Source organism: Pongo pygmaeus, chromosome 10 (assembly GCF_028885625.2).
Source record: "Pongo pygmaeus isolate AG05252 chromosome 10, NHGRI_mPonPyg2-v2.0_pri, whole genome shotgun sequence".
NCBI lineage: Eukaryota > Metazoa > Chordata > Mammalia > Primates > Hominidae > Pongo > Pongo pygmaeus.
The window spans coordinates 37553920-37576265 of record NC_072383.2 but is presented as its reverse complement, the minus strand read 5'-3'; the positions used below and the strand labels follow the sequence as shown (position 1 = coordinate 37576265).

The window sequence follows — 22346 nt, the reverse complement described above, 5'->3', positions numbered from 1 at the left end:
ATATGTTATCTCTGTCCTCAAAGAATCAAATGTACCATTCCTTTAAAATAAGCATAAATTGAGGAGGGACTGGCGATGAGAGTGGAAACTACCTATAGAAATGGGAGCATGCAGCCCTGAATTGCTCCAGAACAAACACATTTAATGCCAGGGAAGTAGACCACGCTGGGTAATGTCACAATACTATAAAAGGAAGGGTACTTGCTAGGTCCTATTCTAGGATATTTTTTCCAGCCCTCTCTCTAGGCTGCTGGAAGGACAGTCAGGCTGGTTTAGGTGCTCTCTCCCTGCTCTCCAAACAGGGCAAACATTCTGGGTGGCTTCCCGTCTGGAAGCCTGTTGCCTGATGGCATTGCCACATTGGCTTGCTCCACCGCTGCAGCTTGGAAGGCACGGTTAATTCCATACAGTTGCCAGAGCCCTAAATGAGGGAGCCTAGGTCAGAGGTCGCACCCACCAGGAGGGCGGGGTTTAGGGGTCCGGGGCGGGCTGAGCCTGGCCCCGCCCAAGGAGGGGGCGGGACGTTTCCTGGGCCCCGCCCCGCCGGCCCAGGGTTGCACGTGACCCGCGGTCCCGCCTCCCGCCTCCCGCCCCCCGCCGGCTCCGCAGCGCCAGCTCGGCAGGCGCGGGGCGTATGTGTGGAGAGACCCGCCGGGCTCCAACTCCGCAGCGTCGGAGCGCGGCGGGCAGCAACTTTCTCCCCGAAGCGGCCGTGGCGGCGGCTGCTGCCGTGGCAGCCGGAGCGGAAGCCGGGAGGAAGAAAGCGGCGGCAGCGGCGGTTGCTCCCGCCGGCTCGGGCTGTCCAGCTCGCCGAGACTGTCGGCCCGCGGAGCCGCGTCCCCCCGGGCAGCCCCGGGCCCCTGCCCTATGTCCCGCAAGGCGAGCGAGAATGTGGAGTACACGCTGCGGAGCCTGAGCAGCCTGATGGGCGAGCGGCGCAGGAAGCAGCAGGAGCCGGACGCGGCGAGCGCGGCCGGGGAGTGCAGCCTCCTGGCGGCCGCCGAATCGAGCACCAGCCTGCAGAGCGCGGGCGCGGGCGGCGGCGGCGTCGGGGACCTGGAGCGCGCGGCGCGGCGGCAGTTCCAGCAGGACGAGACCCCCGCCTTCGTGTACGTGGTGGCCGTCTTCTCCGCGCTGGGCGGCTTCCTGTTTGGCTATGACACCGGGGTGGTGTCAGGGGCCATGCTGCTGCTCAAGCGACAGCTCAGTCTGGACGCACTGTGGCAGGAGCTGCTGGTGTCCAGCACGGTGGGGGCTGCTGCCGTCTCGGCGCTGGCCGGAGGCGCCCTCAACGGTGTCTTCGGCCGTCGCGCTGCCATCCTCCTGGCCAGTGCCCTCTTCACCGCCGGCTCCGCGGTGCTGGCCGCGGCCAACAACAAGGAGACACTGCTCGCTGGCCGCCTGGTCGTGGGACTCGGCATCGGTGAGTTCGGGCTCCGTGAAGGGCGCCCGGGATCCCAGTGTCACCGCCCTTGACCCTGGGTGTTGCGTGCCTCTTGCCCATCAGGGTCCCCGTCTGGTCTCCCCGGATCAGAGAATCCTCCACTTCTCTGGCCTCCAGAGCCCATCTGTTTGTTGGTCCAGCCTCCAAGGCTCTCCCGGGAGGTGGGAGGGTCGGGGTGGGGGTGTCACTGTAGTCTCCCTCGAGCCCACGTGGAATCTTGGATAGCCCACGGACCAGTCAGTCCGAGTGGTTGTTGCCTCTCAGCACTTCCAGGAACCTAGCTGAGCACCAGCTCTTTCCTTGATCCAGCCTAACCTGATGCTGCTTCTTGAGCTTATGAGGATCTCTGCTTTCCTGCACTGTACCACCTTGCCTCTCCACTGCTAGCCCCTTTCCTTTTCTGGGGCTCCCAGCCTAGAACCTAGACCGTCGTCAAGTTACAGTGAGATAATATTTAGGGTTAAGTAATTCTGGACTCTGAAAGGTTTATTAGCTACCCCTGCCCTCTTTCCTTATCTAGCATTTGTCTTTAGATGGCATCTCCTTTTGCTTTAATGCTTTTTCTATTGCCTTTCAGCTTTCATTCTTTTCCCAAGTAAATTCCTTTCTCCTCTGTTTTTCCAACTTTTTCATTTGAATCCTTTTTTATCCATTCTCCTCTTTGTTTTGCCTCTCCTGCTTTCCAGTTGGGAACCAAATTATCTATTAAAGGTCATATTCACTTCCTTAATTCATTTAGGAGCTACTCCTCCTGTGGATAAATGCCCAGCAAGATAAATGTTTGGAATTTACTTCAAAAATGAAGGCATTAAGGTTCTCCTGGCATTGAATTTTTTTACTCTGGTTGCTGAGCAGGGGAGGTACAATTGGCAAGTTTTTGGCAGAGGGAAGCTATTTGGAATGTGCTCTGTATTATTAGAAAGCACTTTTGAGGGAAAGTGGGGGGTTGTGACTTAAATCTCACTAGTAATTTTTCTAAGACACACCGCTGATGCTTTTTTAATGTTTCGTTTCATAATTCAGTTTTTTGTTTCCCTTAGGGTGCTGTTGAAGTATTTCTTCCCTATGGCTGGGGCTTGATGAAAGCGCTTTAAACCTGGGGCTGCTGCTGATCTGTGTATTCACCACTTGTTTGATGTTTGTGCTTTTCACCCTTTCTCTGTGGGTTCTGAAGGGAAGCAAAGGCCATATATTCAACTTCACATGCGGGAACCATGAGCCTAAAACCCAGCTCACTGCACTTTATATTCAAAGTTTGTCAGTAGTGACCTTCCTTTTGCTGTTTATTGTACTGTTAATTAGCAAAGGTAGGGCAAAGCTCTCAGTAACGTATTAAGTTGGCACAAAAATGTCCAAAGTGACCAAAAAATCCAGCTGAAATGAAACCTCTTTGTGTGGAAACTACTTGTGCCTTCAGGACCCTTCAACAAATAACCTGCTGTTTAAGTGACCACGATTCTTTCTCAGCATTGTCTGCTTGGGACATCTGGACCTTTTTTGTTGCTTCTGACATAGAAATAACATCATTTTAGGTAGCAAGAATTGTTCTGTCAACCTGAATCTTTTCTGTAATTTTGAAATTGAATCATGCTTTGCAGAGCTGTCTAAATGAAGCTTCCTAGTGTTTTGCTATGGCAAGTATTGGTTAAAATTTGGGGTATTATGTTTACTCTTTTTATCTGACCTGCAAATTGAGCCCTGTTCTGTGTAAGGTCCCCTTCCAGATGTTGTGAGCTGAATAGTGAGGAGAATGTATTATCCTTAATAAATGTAGCAAGGTGGGACAAAAGCAACGTAGAACTTACTAAGCTTTATAAGATAGGTTATCAGAGATGGGTGATGAATTCAGAGGGGGTACAGTTATCTCCAACAGAGGGAAGCCAGAAGCTCTTACCAATGGAAATGGTATGTTGACATGTCAGTATTTTAATAGAAACGAGGAAAGGATGTTCTAAGGAAGGGGTAAAATGGGTAAAGGAAGGAAAGCATAGGGCATCCTTGGGGAATAGGTGGAAGCAGCAATAGAGGACAAAGCAGGACATCAGATTGGAAGTGTTGGTGTGCAAGAGCTGTGGAGGCCTCTGTCTTGCAGCCTCATTATGTGGTCTCTGGGCTGGTTGGTTCAACAGAGAAGCCCAGTTTAGGTATGTTCTCCATTCAGTTCTGGTGTGGCCCATCTCACTTCCAGAAACATACCTCTCAGAATAGAAGCCCTGAGGCAGTTTCGTAAAAGCCCTCTTCATTTACAAAATGAAGAATGTTTTAAGATCATAAACAGGCTTTGAAATAATAGGCCGCATTCAAAACAAAACAATAATGAAATAAATCCACTTCAAATTAGGATTAAAATTAGGATCTATGCAAAGCATGTAATTATACACATAAAATCATGAAAACTTACAAAGAAAAATCACTTTTTTTTTTTTTTTAAGCTGCAAGGAAATGGGTTCCTAACATGAGCATTTTTTGAGGGACATTAAATCAGTTTGCTTGTTTGATACACTAAATCTGGGTTAATTTTATGCCATTTTTTTTTAAGTAGTTAAATTTTATGTGTAGTCAGGAATTTGTTGTTTTGTCCTTATGATATTTAGGAAATGTTGATGAATAACAAAATGTGGCTTTTGATACCTTTTTCAGACAAGTTTGCTGTAAGAACTTCTTTCCTCCACACGTTTACCTGTGGTAAAATATAAGGCCCATGTGGGTCAGGGATTTCTGCTCATTTTGTTCACTGATACATTCCTGCCACATAGGAGATACTTGTTGAATAAATGAATGGTGAGCAAAAACGAAAAAAAAATCCAAATTCCATTGCTGGTCGGGTAGCACTTTAAGGTGGGATTGTTCTTTTCAAAACACAAAAATAGTGCATTATCAAAATATTTGAAAGGCCATCTAAAGGTTTTGGTTGTAATGGTTTAATGAAATCGTTATCTATTCAACACTTGCTAATTAAGCTTCCATTATTGATCCTGTCAGATATGAGGCAGGCAGTAATTAGATAAAAATCCCACCCTGGAGGTGTTCATTTTATAATGGAGTAGAAAGATACATAAACAAGCAATTAAAAGAGACATTTCTCTGTAGTGCCAGAGGGCACACAGAAGAGTTAAGTGGTCAGTTGATTCTTTTAGGGGAAAAAATAGAACACAGGATTGAGGAAAGTTCTACAGTGGGATATTCAAAGTAGGGTTTGAAGAGTGAGTAGGTGTTCAACAGATGATGTAGATGTAGCCAGAAAAGTGCTTATTTAGCGCTTTAGTATGTTTGAGACCTGGTGGTAGTACTTTACACATATTACCTCATTTAATCTTCCTGAGTCTGAGAAATGGGTCTCCTTTTGTTGGGTGTGGAAACAGTTAAATGGCAAGGTCACTGATTACAGAGACAGGATTAAAAAAAAAACAAAAAACCTTGAGTCTTTTGCTCTGTTACCCTACTGGGCATTTAGGGTGGAGTTAATAGCTGGTGTAAAGGCACAGAAAAATCAAAGTAGTATTTGAAGCATAGGTGAGTGAGGGTGGTGATGGGGTGGTCATGAGACTGGAATGTTTTGGGGGGATTAGGCTGAATATGGTTTATTTGGAGAGCTTTTAGAGGTTTTTAACAGTAAATAATGTAATCAGATTTAACATCTCTGAAATCTGAGATATGAGAGTTTTTGTTTTCCCATTATGCTTTTAAGTTCTTTTACCTTCTTTCTTAAGCCTTTGGGTATTAGCAATCCTTTGCTGAGATGGCTACTACAGGATGGGTAAAGCACAGCATGTGACCATGAATTACTGATATGGGAGGAGTCAGTGGACCCTTCAGCAGAAACCTTTGACAAAGGCGATGATAGCAAGGAGTAGAGTGTAGTTATTAATGGGTATTAAATGAATTATATAGTAAAAGACGTTAAGTATCAGAAGTCAGGGATATGTGTATTTGTTTTGATTTAAGGGTTCTGTTTTCTTGACTGATTGTAAAAAAATTACTGAGTGCCCATTAAAAATAGGGCATTATTTTGGGTTTTCTTTTCTTTTTTTTTTATTGGTTCACCGGAGGCATCTTTGGTTCCTCTAGTTTATTTTTCGCTTCCACTTGAGTCCTGACACTAGACTTTCTCCATTGTTGCTGCCTGCTACCATGACCATCTGAACTTTTTAAACGTGAACAGTCGAGTTTCAAGTAGGACATACATTTTCCATCCCAGAAATGATTGTATTCTAACAGGGTTAATCTTTTTTTGTTTGTTTGTTTGTTTGTTTGTTTGTCTGAGATGGAGCTTCACTCTTGTCGCCCAGGCTGAAGCACAGTGGCGAGATCTCAGCTCACTGCAACCCTCACCTCCCAGGTTCAAGCGATTCTCCTGCCTCAGCCTCCTGAGTAGCTGGGATTACAGGCGCCTGCCCACCACACCCAGCTAATTTTTATATTTTTGGTAGAGACAGGGTTTCACCATGTTGGCCAAGCTGGTCTCGAACTCCTGATCTCAGGTGATCTGCCTGCCTCAGCCTTCCAAAGTGCTGGGATTACAGGCGTGAGCCACCACGCCCGGCACAGGGTTAATCTTCTTTTGTATGTTCTTTACACACAATCCCATTTTCAGGTGTTTGTTTAGCAGTATTGTACCTATAATCAAGGTTTTTAAGTGTGGTTAGTTACAACAGGATTGAAGAGTATGAGTTTGCTCATTTGCTTTATTTATTTTCTATGATCGTGTATCTCCCATGCATAACACACAAGAAATTGTCTAGAAAAGACAAAGTAACAAGAGCATAGTACTGTTAACACTATTAGCAGGTACACAGACAGTGAAAAAACATACCCATTAGCCCTTTCTCCCTGGTGTTGGCATTTATTCTACTGTGGTGATTTAGGGCCTGTGTGGGGAATATGAAGAAGTCTCTCAATTTGATAGTCACCAGTATTCAAAATCTTTCCTGAGAATTGACATACTAATTTATACAGCACTGGATTCGTTGAATTAATCTTAGATTTACATCAGTTTTTCTGGTGTCAGCCTCTTTCAGGACTCCCTCTACTCGAACACAATTTGTAGCTGTAAATTGCAGCTTGTAATTAGTATATTATGGCCTGTTGAGTAATACTTTTAAAAATACCACTTTTTTTTCAAACAGCACTTTGAATTCTTCCTCAGTGCAAATGAAATGTAAAATCTTGTTTGATCAAAAAAATGCAATGTTGAGATCAATGTCAACAAAGAATGTCATTTAAGGTAAGCATAGTTGGGCGGAAGCTCCTAATTTTCAAATAGTTAATCAGATAAAATACAGTTTTGGGGGGAGGTGCTCAAATTTGTTTTTTTCCACTACTCCCCAATTTCTGTCTTTTTGGTTGTTTTTAAAGGCAGGAATTCTGTATTGGATTTATGCTCCCTACTGGTATGAAACTGACACATAAAATAAAGGCTCCTTTGACTTCTTGTATTTCCTTGTTTTATACACATTAACAGCTTTGTTCCCTCCCCTTTTCTGTCTGGCAGCATAGGGACTGACATTGCAGTTATAGTGAGGATTATGATCTAGTTGTGTTTGCCTAGTAGTATAGCAACACCCTCTTCAAGTGAGTTGTCGGCAAGATAACGTAAGTCTGTTAACGTGAGTTATGTGAAATTGTTCACGTGACTTCCTTGGAAAACATTGTGCTTTTTCATTCATCCATTTTGCCCTCTTGTGACTTCCTTGGAAAACATTGTGCTTTTTCATTCATCCATTTTGCCCTCTTATGGATTATAAACTTAAAGTAAGAACACACTCAAAGTTAACTGACTTCACACTAACATCTTTTTGAACACCTTTAATGATGTAGAAACTGCTAAGAGAACTGAAATAGCAAGCAGTCGTTGCTATCTTTACCCAAAATCACCTGAGTCTGATTTTCTTTTTCTCATATTATGCTTGGCTCCTTTGTACATTTTTCTTGTCTACACCTTTTTCCATTTCTTTACCTTTTTCGTGTGACCCATCAGAGTCAATAAATAGAAGCAACACTTCTAATAGCACCTATTTCTAATAGTATCAAAACTTCCATTGTCAGGAGGAAAATTCATACTCACCAGAAAAGCCTCAAACTTTTCCCTCATGTAAAATTTAATTTCTCTGGTTGTAGAAAGAGAGAAAAAAGTTTTGCAGGTACTTCTAAACTCAAGTTGAGAGTACTACATGCTTTCTGGTTAGGCCTTTTATTAAAGGCCACCATTTGAAATGGTGCAGTCTGCAGCATGTGTCCAAGGCCACATGGCAGGAGCATCGTTTCACAGTAGGGCCAAGCACCATGACAGCTGGTCACCAGCGAGCAATGGCACCAGTGTTCTGATTTTAGCGCCATCCTGCCGCTGCACTGGGAGGAGTCTAGGCAGTCCATCCTCTTGGCAAGGTGTGGATTGGCCATCAGCTTAGCGGCCAACGCCCTGGATGTAGTACCTAAGACTTGTTGAATGCTTATACTTCTAAACATTTTGCACATGCTAATTCACATAGTCTTTATAATAACCCGGGGGATAATACAGTTACCTTTATTTTAAGATAAGGATATTTAGGCAGAAAAAGTTGAAGTGACTTTCTCATGATCACAAAGCTACTGGGTGGGGCCAGGGTTCAAACCCAAGAGGTCTGACTTCCCAGCCTGTGCTCAACCAGTCTGTGACACTCACTCACTCACTCACTCCTCCCTGAAACTAGCATAATTGTTTTTTACCATGATATGTCATGTGGATATTACTTTTGTTTTAGTATAGATTTATTTTTTTATTGTGGTAAAGAACACATTACATTTATACTCTTACCCATTTTAAGGTGTACAGTTCAGTATTGTTAGGTATATTCACATTGTTGCACAACACATCTCTAGAACATTTTCATCTTGCAAAACTGAAACACTGTATCTATTAAACACAAATTCCCCAGCCTCTCTTCCCTATCCCTTGGCAACCCACCTTTCTACCTTCTGTTTCTATGATTTTTACTGCTTTGGATACTTCATATAAGTGGAATTATGCAATATTTGTCCTTTGTTGGCTTACTTCACTTGAGGTTCATCATGGTGTAGCATATGATAGAATTTCCTTCTTTTTAAAGGCTGCATAATATTCCATTGTGTATATGTGTGTGTGTGTATATATACACACACACATATATAAATATATATACACACACATAAAAATACACATATACGCATATATACATATATACATATATACACATATATACATATATACACATATATACATATATATACACATATATACACATATATAGGGCATTTAATCTATCCATTCATCTGTTGATGGACCTTTGAGTTGCCTCTCCCTCTTGGCTGTTGTGGATAATGCTGCAATGAAGATGGAGTGCATACATCTCTTTGAGGTCCTTCTTTGAATTATTTTGGATATATACCCAGAATTGAGATTGCTGGACCATGTAGTAGTTCTAATTTTTTGAGGAACCTCTATCCCATTTTCCATAGTGGCTGCATTTTACATTGCTACCAGCAGTATACAGGGTTCCAATTTCTCAGTATTCTCACCAACATTTGTTATTTTCTGTTCTTTTGACAGTGGCCATCCTAATGGATATGAAGTGATATGGTGGTTTTGATTTACATTTCTCTTATGATTAGTGATGTGGAACATTTTTTCATAGGCTTGTTGGCCACTTGTACATTTGTATATCTTCTTTGGAAAATTGTTTATTGTATTTTCAAGTCCCTTACCTACTTTTAATTGGTTTATTGCAGTTGCTATTGAGTTGTAGAAGTTCCTTATGTATTCTGAATATTAACCTCCTATCAGATATATGATTTGCAAATGTTTTCTTTCATTCCATTGGTTGCTTTTTCACTGTTTATTGTGTCTTTTGATGTACAGTTTTTAAGTTTGATGTAGTCCTATTTGTTTTTGCTAAACACACGCAAAACTAAAACTGTTGGAGTCATTTGTCATGCCCCTTAAGAGTAAGCTTTTTGGAAATTCTAATAAAATACTAGATTTTACTTCTAGGAGTATGTCATTTTGTTCCCTAGAATACATTCTTTGTGAAAATATATTATCTTCATTTCCTGTGATATAATGCTTTTTAGCAGCTTGACAGAGGCATTATAAAAAGTAGACTCTAAAACAAAGCTCATTCTTTATGCCTATGTGTGTATATGTTTGCATTCACCTCAGTAAGTAGGAACATTGGTATTTTCCTTAGTTTATGGATTAAAGGAAGTGCAGGGAAATTAGCACTGTTAGTAACAGTGCTGAGATTTAAACCCAGATTTCTGATCAAGAACCAGTGTACGCCCCACCTTTCTATTATATGATAAATCCAGTTTTTGATTGTGAAAGCTAAATATAGTCACCATAATGTTTCGTAAATTAGTATTAGTATTTAATGTGCTAGCAATGAAAATCCCAAGACGATACTTTCTAGAATTTCACAAAATGACTGTAATCAGATTGAGGGAACAGTAGTAAGACAGTAGTTATAGACAGAAGAGATTAATGCAAAGAATATATATATAATATATAGGGTATACTATATATATTATTAAAACCAGTATAGGATGAATGGAACAGAATCAGAATTCCAGTGATAGATCCAACTGTTTGGAAGAGTTTAGTATTGAGCAAATAAGAGGGAAAAGAAAGAAGTAACTGAGAAGAGGAAATAGGAATATGAATTTAAAATAATGTAAATGAAATTTAGGTCTCATTCTCTAGTATATTGGTTTAAGAGTCTCTAATTTTTTTTTAATTAATGGAGTGTTTTTTCTTATCTATATTGATGACATCTTTTATTATAATTTTTAAAACCTCAAAGCAGAGATTTTAAAAGCAAGGCAACAGATTGGAAAAATATTATGGTAAATTTATTTACTTAAAAGAAAATATATTTATCCTCAAATTATACTGAATAGACTGTATACAACAAGAAAAATACAGTTAGTAAATAGACTCTTCAGAAAGTGTTAAACCTTGTTACTAATTAGAGGTGAAAATTAAGAGAACACCATACTTACTAAATTAGCAAATTAAAAACTCAGGGCTGGCTGGGCACGGTGGCTCACACCTGTAATCCCATCACTTTGGGAGGCTGAGGTGGGTGGATCATGAGGTCAGGAGATCGAGACCATCCTGGCTAACATGGTGAAACCCCGTTTCTACTAAAAAATACAAAAAAAAAAAAAAAACATTAGCCGGGCATGGTGGCGGGCTACCCAGGAGGCTGAGGCAGGAGAATGGCATGAACCTGGGAGGTGGAGCTTGCAGTGAGCTGAGATCGTGCCACTGCACTCCAGCCTGGGCGATAGAGCGAGACTCCGTCTCAAGAAAAAAACAAACAAACAAAAAAAAAACAAAAAACTAAGCAAAACTCAGGCTAAGTTGTTCCCTCGGAAAATATGATTTTCTGCTTGTAAAATAAATTGGAATAATTTTCTATAGAGAATATTCTGGATAAAAAGCTGACATGTTTAACATGCTTCATTCATTTTTCTTCATTCAACAAGTTTATTTTGAATTACTAATATGTATTATATACTGTGCTCTTGCAGTTCATTTGTAAAGTTGCTAATAATTGTTTGATCTGGAAATTTCACTTGAGGGATTGTAATATAAGGAAATAAAGAAAAACTCATTTTGTTTAAAGGTATTTATAGGTATGCAATATGTAATTTTAAAAAGCTAGGAGGAACCTCCAAGTGCCTAGTGATTGGGAAATAATTAGTTAGACCACATCACATTGACATTAAACACAAAAACGTGTAGACCTTAGATACATATATCCTGCAAATATTAAGCCCAAAGAATAGAACCTAGTTGTATGGACATATTGATTGCAACTACCTAAAAAATTACAGCTGGACATAGAGTTTGGAAGAAGGAATAGAGGTGTATGCTTAGTTTACATATAGCACAGGGCCTTTACATTTTATTTTTTTACTCTTCCTTTTAGATCATTGTTTTACTTCCCATTCAGATTTTTGTTTTAAAAGGCACAGACAGACACATAACAAAACACTGTAGCAAGATACTTTTTTCCAAATTAGACTTTACTTCTTATTCTATGGAAGGACATTTTTAGGAAATAATGACAAAAATGTTGCAATTTAATCGTATAATAGCGATTGGTGTATTTTTGTGGGTGAATTTTTTCCCCCAGATTTTTAACTCATTGCATGAATTAGCAAGGTCTCATGATATATGAAGTACATTTCTGGGATCTTACTATTGTATGTATCTCAGGAAAGTGTCTTGCTTACTTTATGGCTGAGAATGAGAGCTTCTATGGGCTCCCATCCCACACTCCCTCCTCTCTTTTGGGTTTCCTCAGCTGTTCCTGCCTGGGCCTTGCACAGATGCTGTCTTCTTCCTGTTTCTATAGATGAACTGGCTAAGGCCTCTCCCTGTCTCCTATTCAAAGCTGTCATTCCAGCTCTTTCTCTTTTGTCTCATAAAATTTCTCCTTCTGGGTTATTCCTGTAAGCATGGACACATGCTGTTATTTTTGCAGTCTTAAAAATTTCTATTTCTGTCCCACTTTATCTTTCAGTTACTATCCTGTTTGTCTCCTTTATTTTACATAAAACAGTTGCCTATATTCCTTCTCTGTAGTTCCTCTCTTCCCTTTTTTTCTGAACCCTATCCAGACAGGCTCTCGTCCTTACCACTCCACTGGCATTGCTCTTGTCAACTTTACTGTGCCCTCTGTGTTGCTCAGTGCAAGGACTGTCGTCAGTCCTACTTGTCCTACCAAAGGCATTTGACACAAGTAAATCATGTCTTTATGGGCCACTTTCTTTGGCTTTTGGACACCATATTCTCCCAGCTTTTTCTGTAGGCTGCTCTTTCCCCCATCTCCTTTGCAGATTCCTCTTCATCTCCCAGACCTCTTAACTTGGGCCAGCCTCAGAGCTCTCCTCTTCTACATTTACTCCTTTGGGGATCTCATCTTGTCTATGGCTTGGAATACCTTCTGTGTTGCTGAGAACTCCCAAATCCAGATTTCAGCCCAGACCTGTCTCCTGATCTCCAGATGCTTGCACCCGACTTCCCTGTTTTGTCCACCATCTCCCGCTTACCAGGTCAGAGCATTCCTCCTGGGGCTTGCACCAAAAGCCTTGGAGTTGTCCTTGACTACCTCATGTGCCCCTTATCCAGTCAGCTAGGAAATCCTTTGAATCTAGGCCCTAATTATAACTGAAAACTGTTTCTTATCACTTCCACTGCAATCACCCTGATCCCAAATGCCACCCATCTCTCACTTGGAGTATTTCAAGAGTCTGCTACGTGTTCACCCTGCCTTTTTCTTGACCCCTCTGCTTTCTTTTTATACAGGAGAGCCAGAATGATTCATTTAAAATATAAATCAGACTATGCCACTTCTCTGCCCAAAGCCCCTGATTAGCTCCCCACCTCAGAGTAAACGCTAGTGGTCTGCAGCACCCCATGGGATCTTGCCTCATCCGCACTTCTTCTTTGACTTGATTTCCTGCTGCTTTCCCTTCCCTCCTTTTCCAGCTGCCCCCGCCTCTAGGAACACAATAGACATCCTTCCAGGCCTTTTTGTGGGCGGTTTCCTCTGCTGGGAAACCTCTCCCCAGATACCTGGAGCACTCTTTCCCTTTCTCTCTTGTGTTTCCTCAAGCATCTCTTCTTAGCGGGGTCTTCCTTGATCATTCGGCTTAAAATTGCAGCCCCCATCACTGGTTTTCCCTGCTTTATTTTTCTCTATAGCAGTTTTCACTAGCCAAAACACTTAATGGTTGTGTTACTTACTGATTGTTTTCTCTCCACTAGAGTGTAATCTCCATGAAGGCAGATTTTAATTTTTCTGTTTTGTTTATTGCTGTTCCATCATTGCATAGTGTAGTGCCTGGTACACAGCAGGCATCCAATAAATATTTAATCTATAGATAACAACTAAAACAGTATAATCCTAAGGAATAATTTTGAGCTGAGATTGGATCAAGGATGTTGTAGGAAATTTGTGTAGTGGATGGAAGTAATTAAATGTTCTCTAGGGTTGCTTCTGATACTACTCTATGGTTTCAAACTTTTTAAAGTGGTTGGGAGAAAATAGGTATTATTTTTAACTTCAATTAAGACTTTTAAGTCTAACATTGTTTTCAGTGCCTGCAATGAAATGGGTCTCTCCATGTATCTAGGGAGCCTAAACAAACGAAAGTTGATTTGTGTCTGAAAAATGATCTGACAGACTCTCAAGGATGAACTTGGAGTAATTACACTTAGATGTGACAGTGGAATCAACAGAAATGCAAACTTATTACATGGGATATATCTTTTCCACATGTTAATAATACTCTAATGTCTCCTCTCTTTCCTGGCAGACAGATTTGTGGGAAGAGGGATTACTGATTCACACAGTTGCATCTTTGTGTTTGAACCTGGAATTAAAGCAGGAGTGGAAAGGCATTAGAGTCGTAGTTCACCCAGACTGTAAAGAGGCTTGATCAGTTTTCTCTGACCTTCACATCTTCTGTCTGATGACTCAAGTTTTCAAACTTTAGTGAGTCTTTCTCCTGGAGAATGGAGATACAGAATTTGAAATCTCCTCTTATTCTCTTCTTAGCAGCCAATCCACGTTTCAGATTCTATAATACATTTCACTAAGTAGCTATTGAGCATCTATATCGGGCCAGGCACATTGTGGCTTGGGATTCAAAAAATAAGACATTTTATTTTTCATTATGGTCTGATTATAAATTTAGGGGACAAAAAACATGTGTAAGTGTATAATGATGTGATAAGTTTTTGAAGATGGTATTACATATATGGAATTTAAAAAATAAGTACCATAATCTTGAGGTTGATCTGATCCTTTTAAATGATGCAGATTTTAATTCTGGATGGGGTTACGTTTCAAGTGAAGCCAATCTGCGACTCTTCATAGCAAATGGAGTGGCACTCTCACCAGTCCAAATTGTGATTATTAAAACACTGGTCTTAATATTGCATTTTAAGCTTATATTTGAATATGAGTGCTTCAAATAAATGTGGAAACTTACATTGTCAAACAAAATAATTAAATTATGCTGTGAAGACTTGGCTTGAGCCACATTTCCTGGCTTACTGTTCTAGTTTTTAATCTTACAAACCCGATAAACCCTCTATACTTGTGAAACCATTCTTGCCATCCCAGACAGACCTTATTATACCTTTCTCTATGACACTTCTATTACTGCCCATAGTGATACTCATATGTCATTAATACAGACAGTAATAGAAAAATATGTAAGACACAGTCGTGCAGAGGAAGGTTGATGAGGTCTACCTGGAGCTGGCAAGTCAGGTTTTACAAAAACCTAATTCATAGAGTTATTGTATGGATTAATTGATAAACTACTTTCTGTTAAAAGCTTAACATAATTTCTGCTGCTTAGTACATGCTCAGAAAATATTAGCCGTTATTGTTGTAATTAATGTGAATTTTTGTTCCCATTTTATCTCTGTTGGAGACAGACATCAACATATTTTGGATTGGTGAACAAAACCAGACTGTCCTGAATTAAGTTTTCCTGGCACATGTATAATTAAAACCTCTGTAGGACTGTAATTTGCATATTAGATAGTATGAGTACAAATGAGTTAGTTACCTCATTTCACCTTTATAGTTCTTGGTTAAGGAGAGAAAGACATTTTGAAATTTTCATAGTTCATAATTTGAACCTTGAAATTTAGGATTGTACAAAAAGAAAGGGAATTTAATGCATCAAATATGTGACATGCCATTATTCTTTGTTGCCAGTAGTTGGCCAATTTCAACTTTAATTGAAGTACAGCATTTTATAATAGTTTGCAAAAACACAGCAAAAAAGTCTAGCAATAAGCTTTTAATTTTAGATTTCCTCCTTATCCTGTAGAATAAAGTTTTAACAATAGTGTCAACATAAGTAAATTATAAAGAATCTAATGACATTCAAGTGAGTGAGGATACTCTATTTTTGACCCACTGTACAAATTACAGTGCATAAAGTGGAATTCAAGGGTCTTATTTTACACAACATAAAGTTCAGCCATGTGCCACATAATGACATTTCAGTGGAGGATGACTGCATATAGGATGGTGGTCCCATAAGATTATAGTACTGCATTTTTACTGTACTTTTTCTATGTTTAGCCATGTTTATACACAAATACCATGTGTTACAGTTGCCTACAGTATTTATTACAATAACATGCTGTACAGGTTTGTAGCCTAGGAGCAGTAGGCTATAGCATATAGCTTAGGTACGTAGTAGGCTGTACCATTTTGGTTAGTGTAAGGACACTCTATGAAGTTTGCAAAATGTGTTCCTGAGAATGTATCTCCGTGGCTAAGCAATGCATGATTGTATCTGCATGTGCACATCTTTACTAAGAATATCTTACTAAAGATTCTGAGGCAGTGGCTTTGTTTACTTTTTCATAGATAATATAAAATAGACAAATCTAAAGGACTTTATTTATTATGAATGAATAGTTCTTCAGGCTGGGGAGGTAAGAACCCTTTTTTAAAAAAGGTTTATAACCTGATTAAGGAAGTCATGAATGTTGCAAAAGAAACACGTGACTTTGTTAACATTTGTTTGGTAATTATGCAGTTATTTATTCATCTGTGCAAGAGATCATTAGAGTCTGGATTATTTTCAAAATTTTAGTTTGTAAATATGCATTTCAAATAAACATGTATATATATTAAGAATACAGAATTATAGTTATTAATAAGCATTAAAACTTTGCCTATGGATAGCTACTGCAGTGGTTAATAGTTACCTTTTATTTGCTTTAAGTGAACATCTGGCTACTGAATCTAACTCAAAATGATTTATAGACATAAACTCAAAGCCACTGTCAGTAAATTTTTCTTTATTTTTAAGCAGTCATGAAGATAAGATACCCAGAGATAAGCCATATGAGCAAATAGTGCCTTAATTGTTAAAAAGGGAATGAATTCTAGGAATTAAGATGAATAAACATGACTAGTTTCTAGCAAAATTATAAAATATTATTAATGAAGATTTGGAAGCATTTAGAAAAGGGTCTGATGATTACTAGGAACTTTTGTGTGTTCACTAGAAATATGCCTTATTAAACTAATCTCTTGTTTTTTCTTTGAAAGCATTTCTTGGTGAGTAGATTAGGAAAATTCTGCGTATAAAGCATTTGGCATACTCCTCTTTCATTGAATATATTTGAAGAACATTTTCTTTGTGTTAATAAGCAAAATAAGTGAGCAAAATAAACTTTAATCTTGTGGGGGATACTGATGACAAATAATCTCTGAAATTTGGCCAATAAAAACAAACAAACAAACATGGTTTAGTAGGATGCCTTGTCAGGTTGAAAAGTGGGCCCAGAAGGTCTCCACTGGGGTGCAATCAAGTGCTCAGTCCTTCAGCTCTGTGCTTGTCAAATCCAGGGAGCCCAGAGCAAGCTAAATGGCTGTTACGCTTGATAACAGAGCTAATATTAAAAATAACTTTAAGATACTGGAATGCTGTTAAAAATGAAGAAAAGTTAAAATTCATAGGAAATGTATTTATAATATGTATATCTCCGTATATTTTACATTTTAAATATATTTGCATTATTGCCGTTGATCCACTCTTAGAGCTGACCAACAGTGAGACAGACTCCTTACAGAGAATGCTAGGAGAGAGTTTACAAAGTCTATACAGGGAGGCGGTCAGTGTAAGGTACAGGGTGACCTTTGTTGAGGAGATGAAGAAGTCTTCCTTGTATTCAGAGCCTGACTGAAGGGCTTCTCTAGTCCCGCATGATTCTAAAATTCTCAGGCTTCTTTATTGATTACAATTGAGAAATGGTTTCATCAAAGCTGCCAGAGAATTTGTCCCCTGAAATGGAGTAAATCATCTAAGATCCTCAAGATTGCAAATTACTAAAGAGGAAGACAGTGTCTCTTCTTTTGTAACTTCTATGAGAGTTCAGTAGATGTTGGTTGGCTCACTGACAACACCTGAGTTATTCTATTTGATTACTTTTGGCTTCTGACTTTTACATTATCAAATTCACTTTTTTTGGATATATTTTAGGTCTTTTGTTATGAAATCAAGAACATTATTTTATGTTCTTTTTACAGAGAGAGTTTGTAAAGTACGAAGATGACCACTCTGAAAGCCACATGCCCCTGGCACCCTCTGAAGCACCTCAGTTCTCTCCTGACTGTTTAAATGATTCATTCTGCCATTTGCATGATTCCTCTGAAGAAAACCAATTATTTAGTGTTCTTGAGGTGATTGACTTGCAAATAATCTTGTGCTCTTAAAGCACATTTTTGGTAAATTTTCAAATTTCTGAAAACTAGAAATTATTTCTTTAGTTGTAATTGAGTGAGATCAGATATTCACAGATTAATAGACTCTCAAAACCAGTGGGTGCTGCCTTCATACCACACATTTTACCATGCTAGGATAAACATTCATCTTCAATTTTTTTGTTGTTAAAAAACATACTTCACCAAGGAATTTATTATCCCACTCATTTTATCACATACCTCTTCTGGAGCTTAGGGTCCCAGCCCCTTCCTGTCTCTTCTTTTGTGTCTCCCCTGCTACACCCCTACCACACGTTGGTGTTTTTGAGGTTTCTTAATCTTCAGTAAAGTGTGAATAAAAAGCATTTTTAGAAAGTCTTGCCATGTTTATTGATCTGTAACATGCAATATATATACTGTGCTTTTTGTATTAACACAGCTCCAAGACAAGACCAAGACCCCTAGCTTTTCTACAGCTAGACTAACTCCCCCAAATCCCACTTCTGTAGAGCTTTGGAGCTGCAGCAGCTGTTGAGGTAATGGTTACTTTCCTCAAAAGGTAGCCATTATGATGATTGGCTTCAAAAAGTAAAAAAAAGGTCTTTTGAAAAATTGACAGTTCTCCCCACAAAGAGTTGAGTGACTGGTCAGCTGCAATTTCTTCTAACTTGTAATTCCTTTTAATATATGATGTTGAGGTTTTAGAGAGAGCAGTTAAAATAAAGTGGTCTAATTAAACAGTGTTTGCATCATCCTTTTCAGTTTAGATGTTGAGGAAGTGTTCAGATCCTACCAAGCAATTTTTTTCTTCTTTTGAGTGAGAACTGTCTATACTTTTGTACTTAGTGTTTTACCTGTCCCCCTTTTGAGCTTTATGTCTTAAAGAAATGTTATGCCATTTACTCCTTTTAATAGATTAAACTTATTTTCAGGTTATTAAAAAAAACACCTGTCTCGCAGAATCATAAGACAAACTGTATAAAACTCTTGGAACAGTGCCTGGCACATGGTAGTATACAGTAAATGTTATCTGCTCTTTCATTTTAGTTTTAACATATCTACCATGCACCTGCCTCAATGGAATAGTGTAAAAGGATATTTATACTTATAATCAGTATAAATTATAGTTATTTATACTTATAATCAGTATAAGTTATAGTTATGTATACTTATAATTAGTACAAATTTTTTAATTTATACTAGTGAGTTTTATGAATTTATACAAATTAACCCCTTCTGAGCCCTAGGTTTCTCAGCTTTATCCACTTCATGGTGGTTTAATGAGTATTAAGTAGTAGTACAGAAGGTTAACTGGTACATGTAACCTCCTGGTTACTCTGGTCTCTTATGAGATAAGAGTTCCTTAAGGACAGGGACCATGTTTTTGTGTTTATCCCAGGATCTGTTATAGCCTCTGGCACATAGTAGATATTTATTTAGTAAATGCTTGTGGGTTACATAAATGGGAGCATTGGGAAGGAGAATGAACAGAAGAATGTGCAGAAATTTTTCTATTGTAGGTAACACTCTTCCAGGAGAAAAAGGTTATTTGAAAGCCACAGGGGTCTTAAAAATTCAGTTTTTTCATTTAAAGCTTAAAGCATTTTGATATTTACTTCTAAAGTATTACAACTAATATGACTATGATTGATGAATGGAAGAAACACAGAGGGGTATAGACTGGAAGAGAAAGGAGAGAGGGAGAGAAAGACTAAGAGATTTAGTGAGTACTATGGAAATGTTAAACTCTAAAGTTACACTCTTGAGAGTAGCTTCAAGAGTCTTAGCTCAATTATCAGGGGCCTTTGGAAAGCCAAATAGGTGATTAGCCTTTATTTAAAAAATTACTTGCTTTTAAGACTTTGAAGGATCCTTTATGATTGGAAGATAGAGCCAAAGGTGGTAGTGAGAGGTATGGAAGATTGAGGAGGATGTGTGTGGTTGTGTCTTCAGTAACCAGAGCAAACGGCCTGATATTAGAGGAAATCAATCTGAGGACTGGGTACATTTTGTCCACTTTCACTGTCAGAGCTACCAAGCAATTGGGAGGTAAGGTTGTAGAGTTGGTTTTGATGTCCTGTCTCAAGACCTAATTATGCCTCTTGGGATTAGGTGAGGAAAATATGTGTCCTGGGACTGGCCGTTGGTAACTGTATTAGAGAAAATGAGCTTGACAGGTCTTCCACAATTTGGAGATTTCTCCCGAAACATACTGCAGTGTTAGGTCCAGGGAACAATCCCTGATCTGCCCTTGGTTTAGAGGCAACACATAATCGCATTACCTATCAGTTTAGTCCTGACGCCTATGATTGCCCAATTCTTCCTTGTCATTCAGCTTGTGGATGGGAGACAGCAATGCATGTCTTGTTTCTTCTCGTATTTGTAACTGATTTGCTTTTAAGACTGTCTTGTCTGAATTGCCTTCTGCTGTTGGTGTAATAAGAAAAAGCATGTGGCGTATTTAACCAATGGGGGAAAATATTTCTTATATATAGAGATGAAATAGACATGTAGCTAGAGAATAGACATGAGAATAGACATGTAGCTTGTTTGATGGCCCATGTCATTTCTCAGTTTAGATTTACTGCTGTGTTTTTCTTAACAGCTGGTTACAAAAACAAGTGGCACTAAAGGAAAAGACCATATTTCCTTTTATCATGGCCACAGGTGTTTATTTTTATTTATTTTTGTGAGTATATAAAATGAAAAGTATTCCGATTAACCTCTTATTCAGAGAGGTGATATCAGGTGGGGAGTAGTGGGATTAAAAAAAAAAAAAACCCTCCCATGCCACCTGCATTCTGATGGCCAATGCATCCATGATTGGTGCCTTGCTCAGCATCTCCCAGGTGCCATCGCTTCAGAAGTTTCCCAGATTTTGCTGTTTCTTAGAAGGCAGCAGGGAGGGCCAGGCACGATGGCTCACGCCTGTAATGCCAGCACTTTGGGAGGCCGAGGCGGGTGGATCACGAAGTCAGGAGTTCAAGACCAGCCTGACTAATATGGTGAAACCCCGTCGCTACTAAAAATACAAAAATTAGCTGGGCATGGTGGCATGCGCCTTTAATCCCAGCTACTCGGTGGAGGTTGCAGTGAGCTGGGATTGTGCCACTGCACTCTAGCCTGGGTGACAGAGTGAGACTGTCTCAAAAAAAAAAATAAATAAATAAAGAAGATGGGAGTAGCGGAAGGAATGCGGGACGTGAAATTGGAAATCCTGGGTCCTGCTTTCAAATCTTTTATGTAAATATGTGATTTTAGATAAGTCATTTAATGCTTGAGCTTGCTTACTCTTCTGTAAAGTACAAATTATATGTAAAGTTCCTTCTAACATAGCCATTTCATTGGTCAGATAAGAAAGAAAAAGGAGTACTGTCATGATCTGCCACCTACTTAGGCCCCTTCCACAATGTGAAATGGACACTGTGAGTATAAAAACATACTCAAAAGTATATTTTTTTATTCTCTCACTCAACAATCAACACAGAAGACTTCTGTGACCAAATGTGGGGGATTTCTCCCCACCAACAAGCAATCAGTTTTGCAGCAGACACCAGCTGGATGTCCTCTAATTCAGTTCTCACACTGTCAGCCTAGAAATAGCGTCTGATTCCACAGGTTGAGGGCACAGTCCTCAAGACCTCCCACAACCCCCAATGCCAACAGCCTTCAGACACCAGTTGCAAATTTGGGTCTCTGGAACTTTGACCAACCAACTACTTCAAGTTGGAGTTTTTACAACACCTTTTTTGGGTTATATTAATTTTCTAGGGTGGTTCACAGAAATCAGAAAACAGTTAGGTTTACTGGTTTATTTCAAAGGATACAAACAGATAAAGAGATACATAGGGCGAGACTTGGAAGGGTCCTGAGCACAGGAGATTCTGTCCCTGTGGAGGTGGAGTCCTCCACTATTGGTACATGGATGAGTTTTTGTTCCCTTCCTGTCAACCACCATATGTTCATCTGTCCAGAAGTGCTCTGAACTCAGCTCTTTTCACCTTTTAAAGAAGTGTCATAATCAATTATGTCATTACCTAGGCATAATTGATTAAACCATTGGTGACTGGTGACCAACTTAACCTTCAGCTTCTCTCCCCTTGGAGGTTGGGGGTCCCAACCATCTAATCCTGCTGTGGTTTTTCCAGTGACCAACCCTTATCCTGAAGCTGCCTAGGGGCTACCAGTCATCTGTCAACTTATTAGCATACAAAAAGAGATCACTTTGGAGAGTCTAAAGATTTTAGGAGTTGTATGCCATGAAGCAAGGGTGGAAGACCTAATAAATATTTCATACTATCACAGACAGCAAGTGGAGCGTCAGGCCTTAAGAGGAGTCCTCAATCCTAGTCTCATACATTTACAAAATGCTAAATACATAACATGAATTCATTTAAAAAAAATGAAGCTGTAAGCCCAGTGCTGCCTTATAGTATAATTTTTTACATTTACCCTAAAAACATTTTAACTTTTAATAGAATGCTCCATTAGATTTGGTGCTCAGTCCTGGACAGCTCTTCATTTCCAATGACCTGGCTTAGGTCGAATTTTGTTATTTGAGCCAGCCCCGTGAGTAAGCTTGGCTTGCTGGCTATTTGTGTGTTTCTTGTTATTTAAGACATCTTGCTGAAGTT

At 39.5% G+C, this 22346-nt stretch overlaps 1 protein-coding gene across 1 annotated transcript in view; it reads left to right on the top strand.

Moving 5' to 3' along the window:
* The first annotated feature begins 566 nt into the window (after nucleotides 1–566).
* SLC2A13 (solute carrier family 2 member 13) overlaps nucleotides 567–22346 on the top strand; it is a 359276-nt gene continuing 337496 nt past the window's right edge. Inside the window, exon 1 of the mRNA XM_054442881.2 lies at nucleotides 567–1423. Within this exon, the coding sequence (XP_054298856.1) occupies nucleotides 868–1423 (556 nt within the window). The 5' untranslated portion in view covers nucleotides 567–867. The remainder of the gene's footprint in view (nucleotides 1424–22346) is intronic.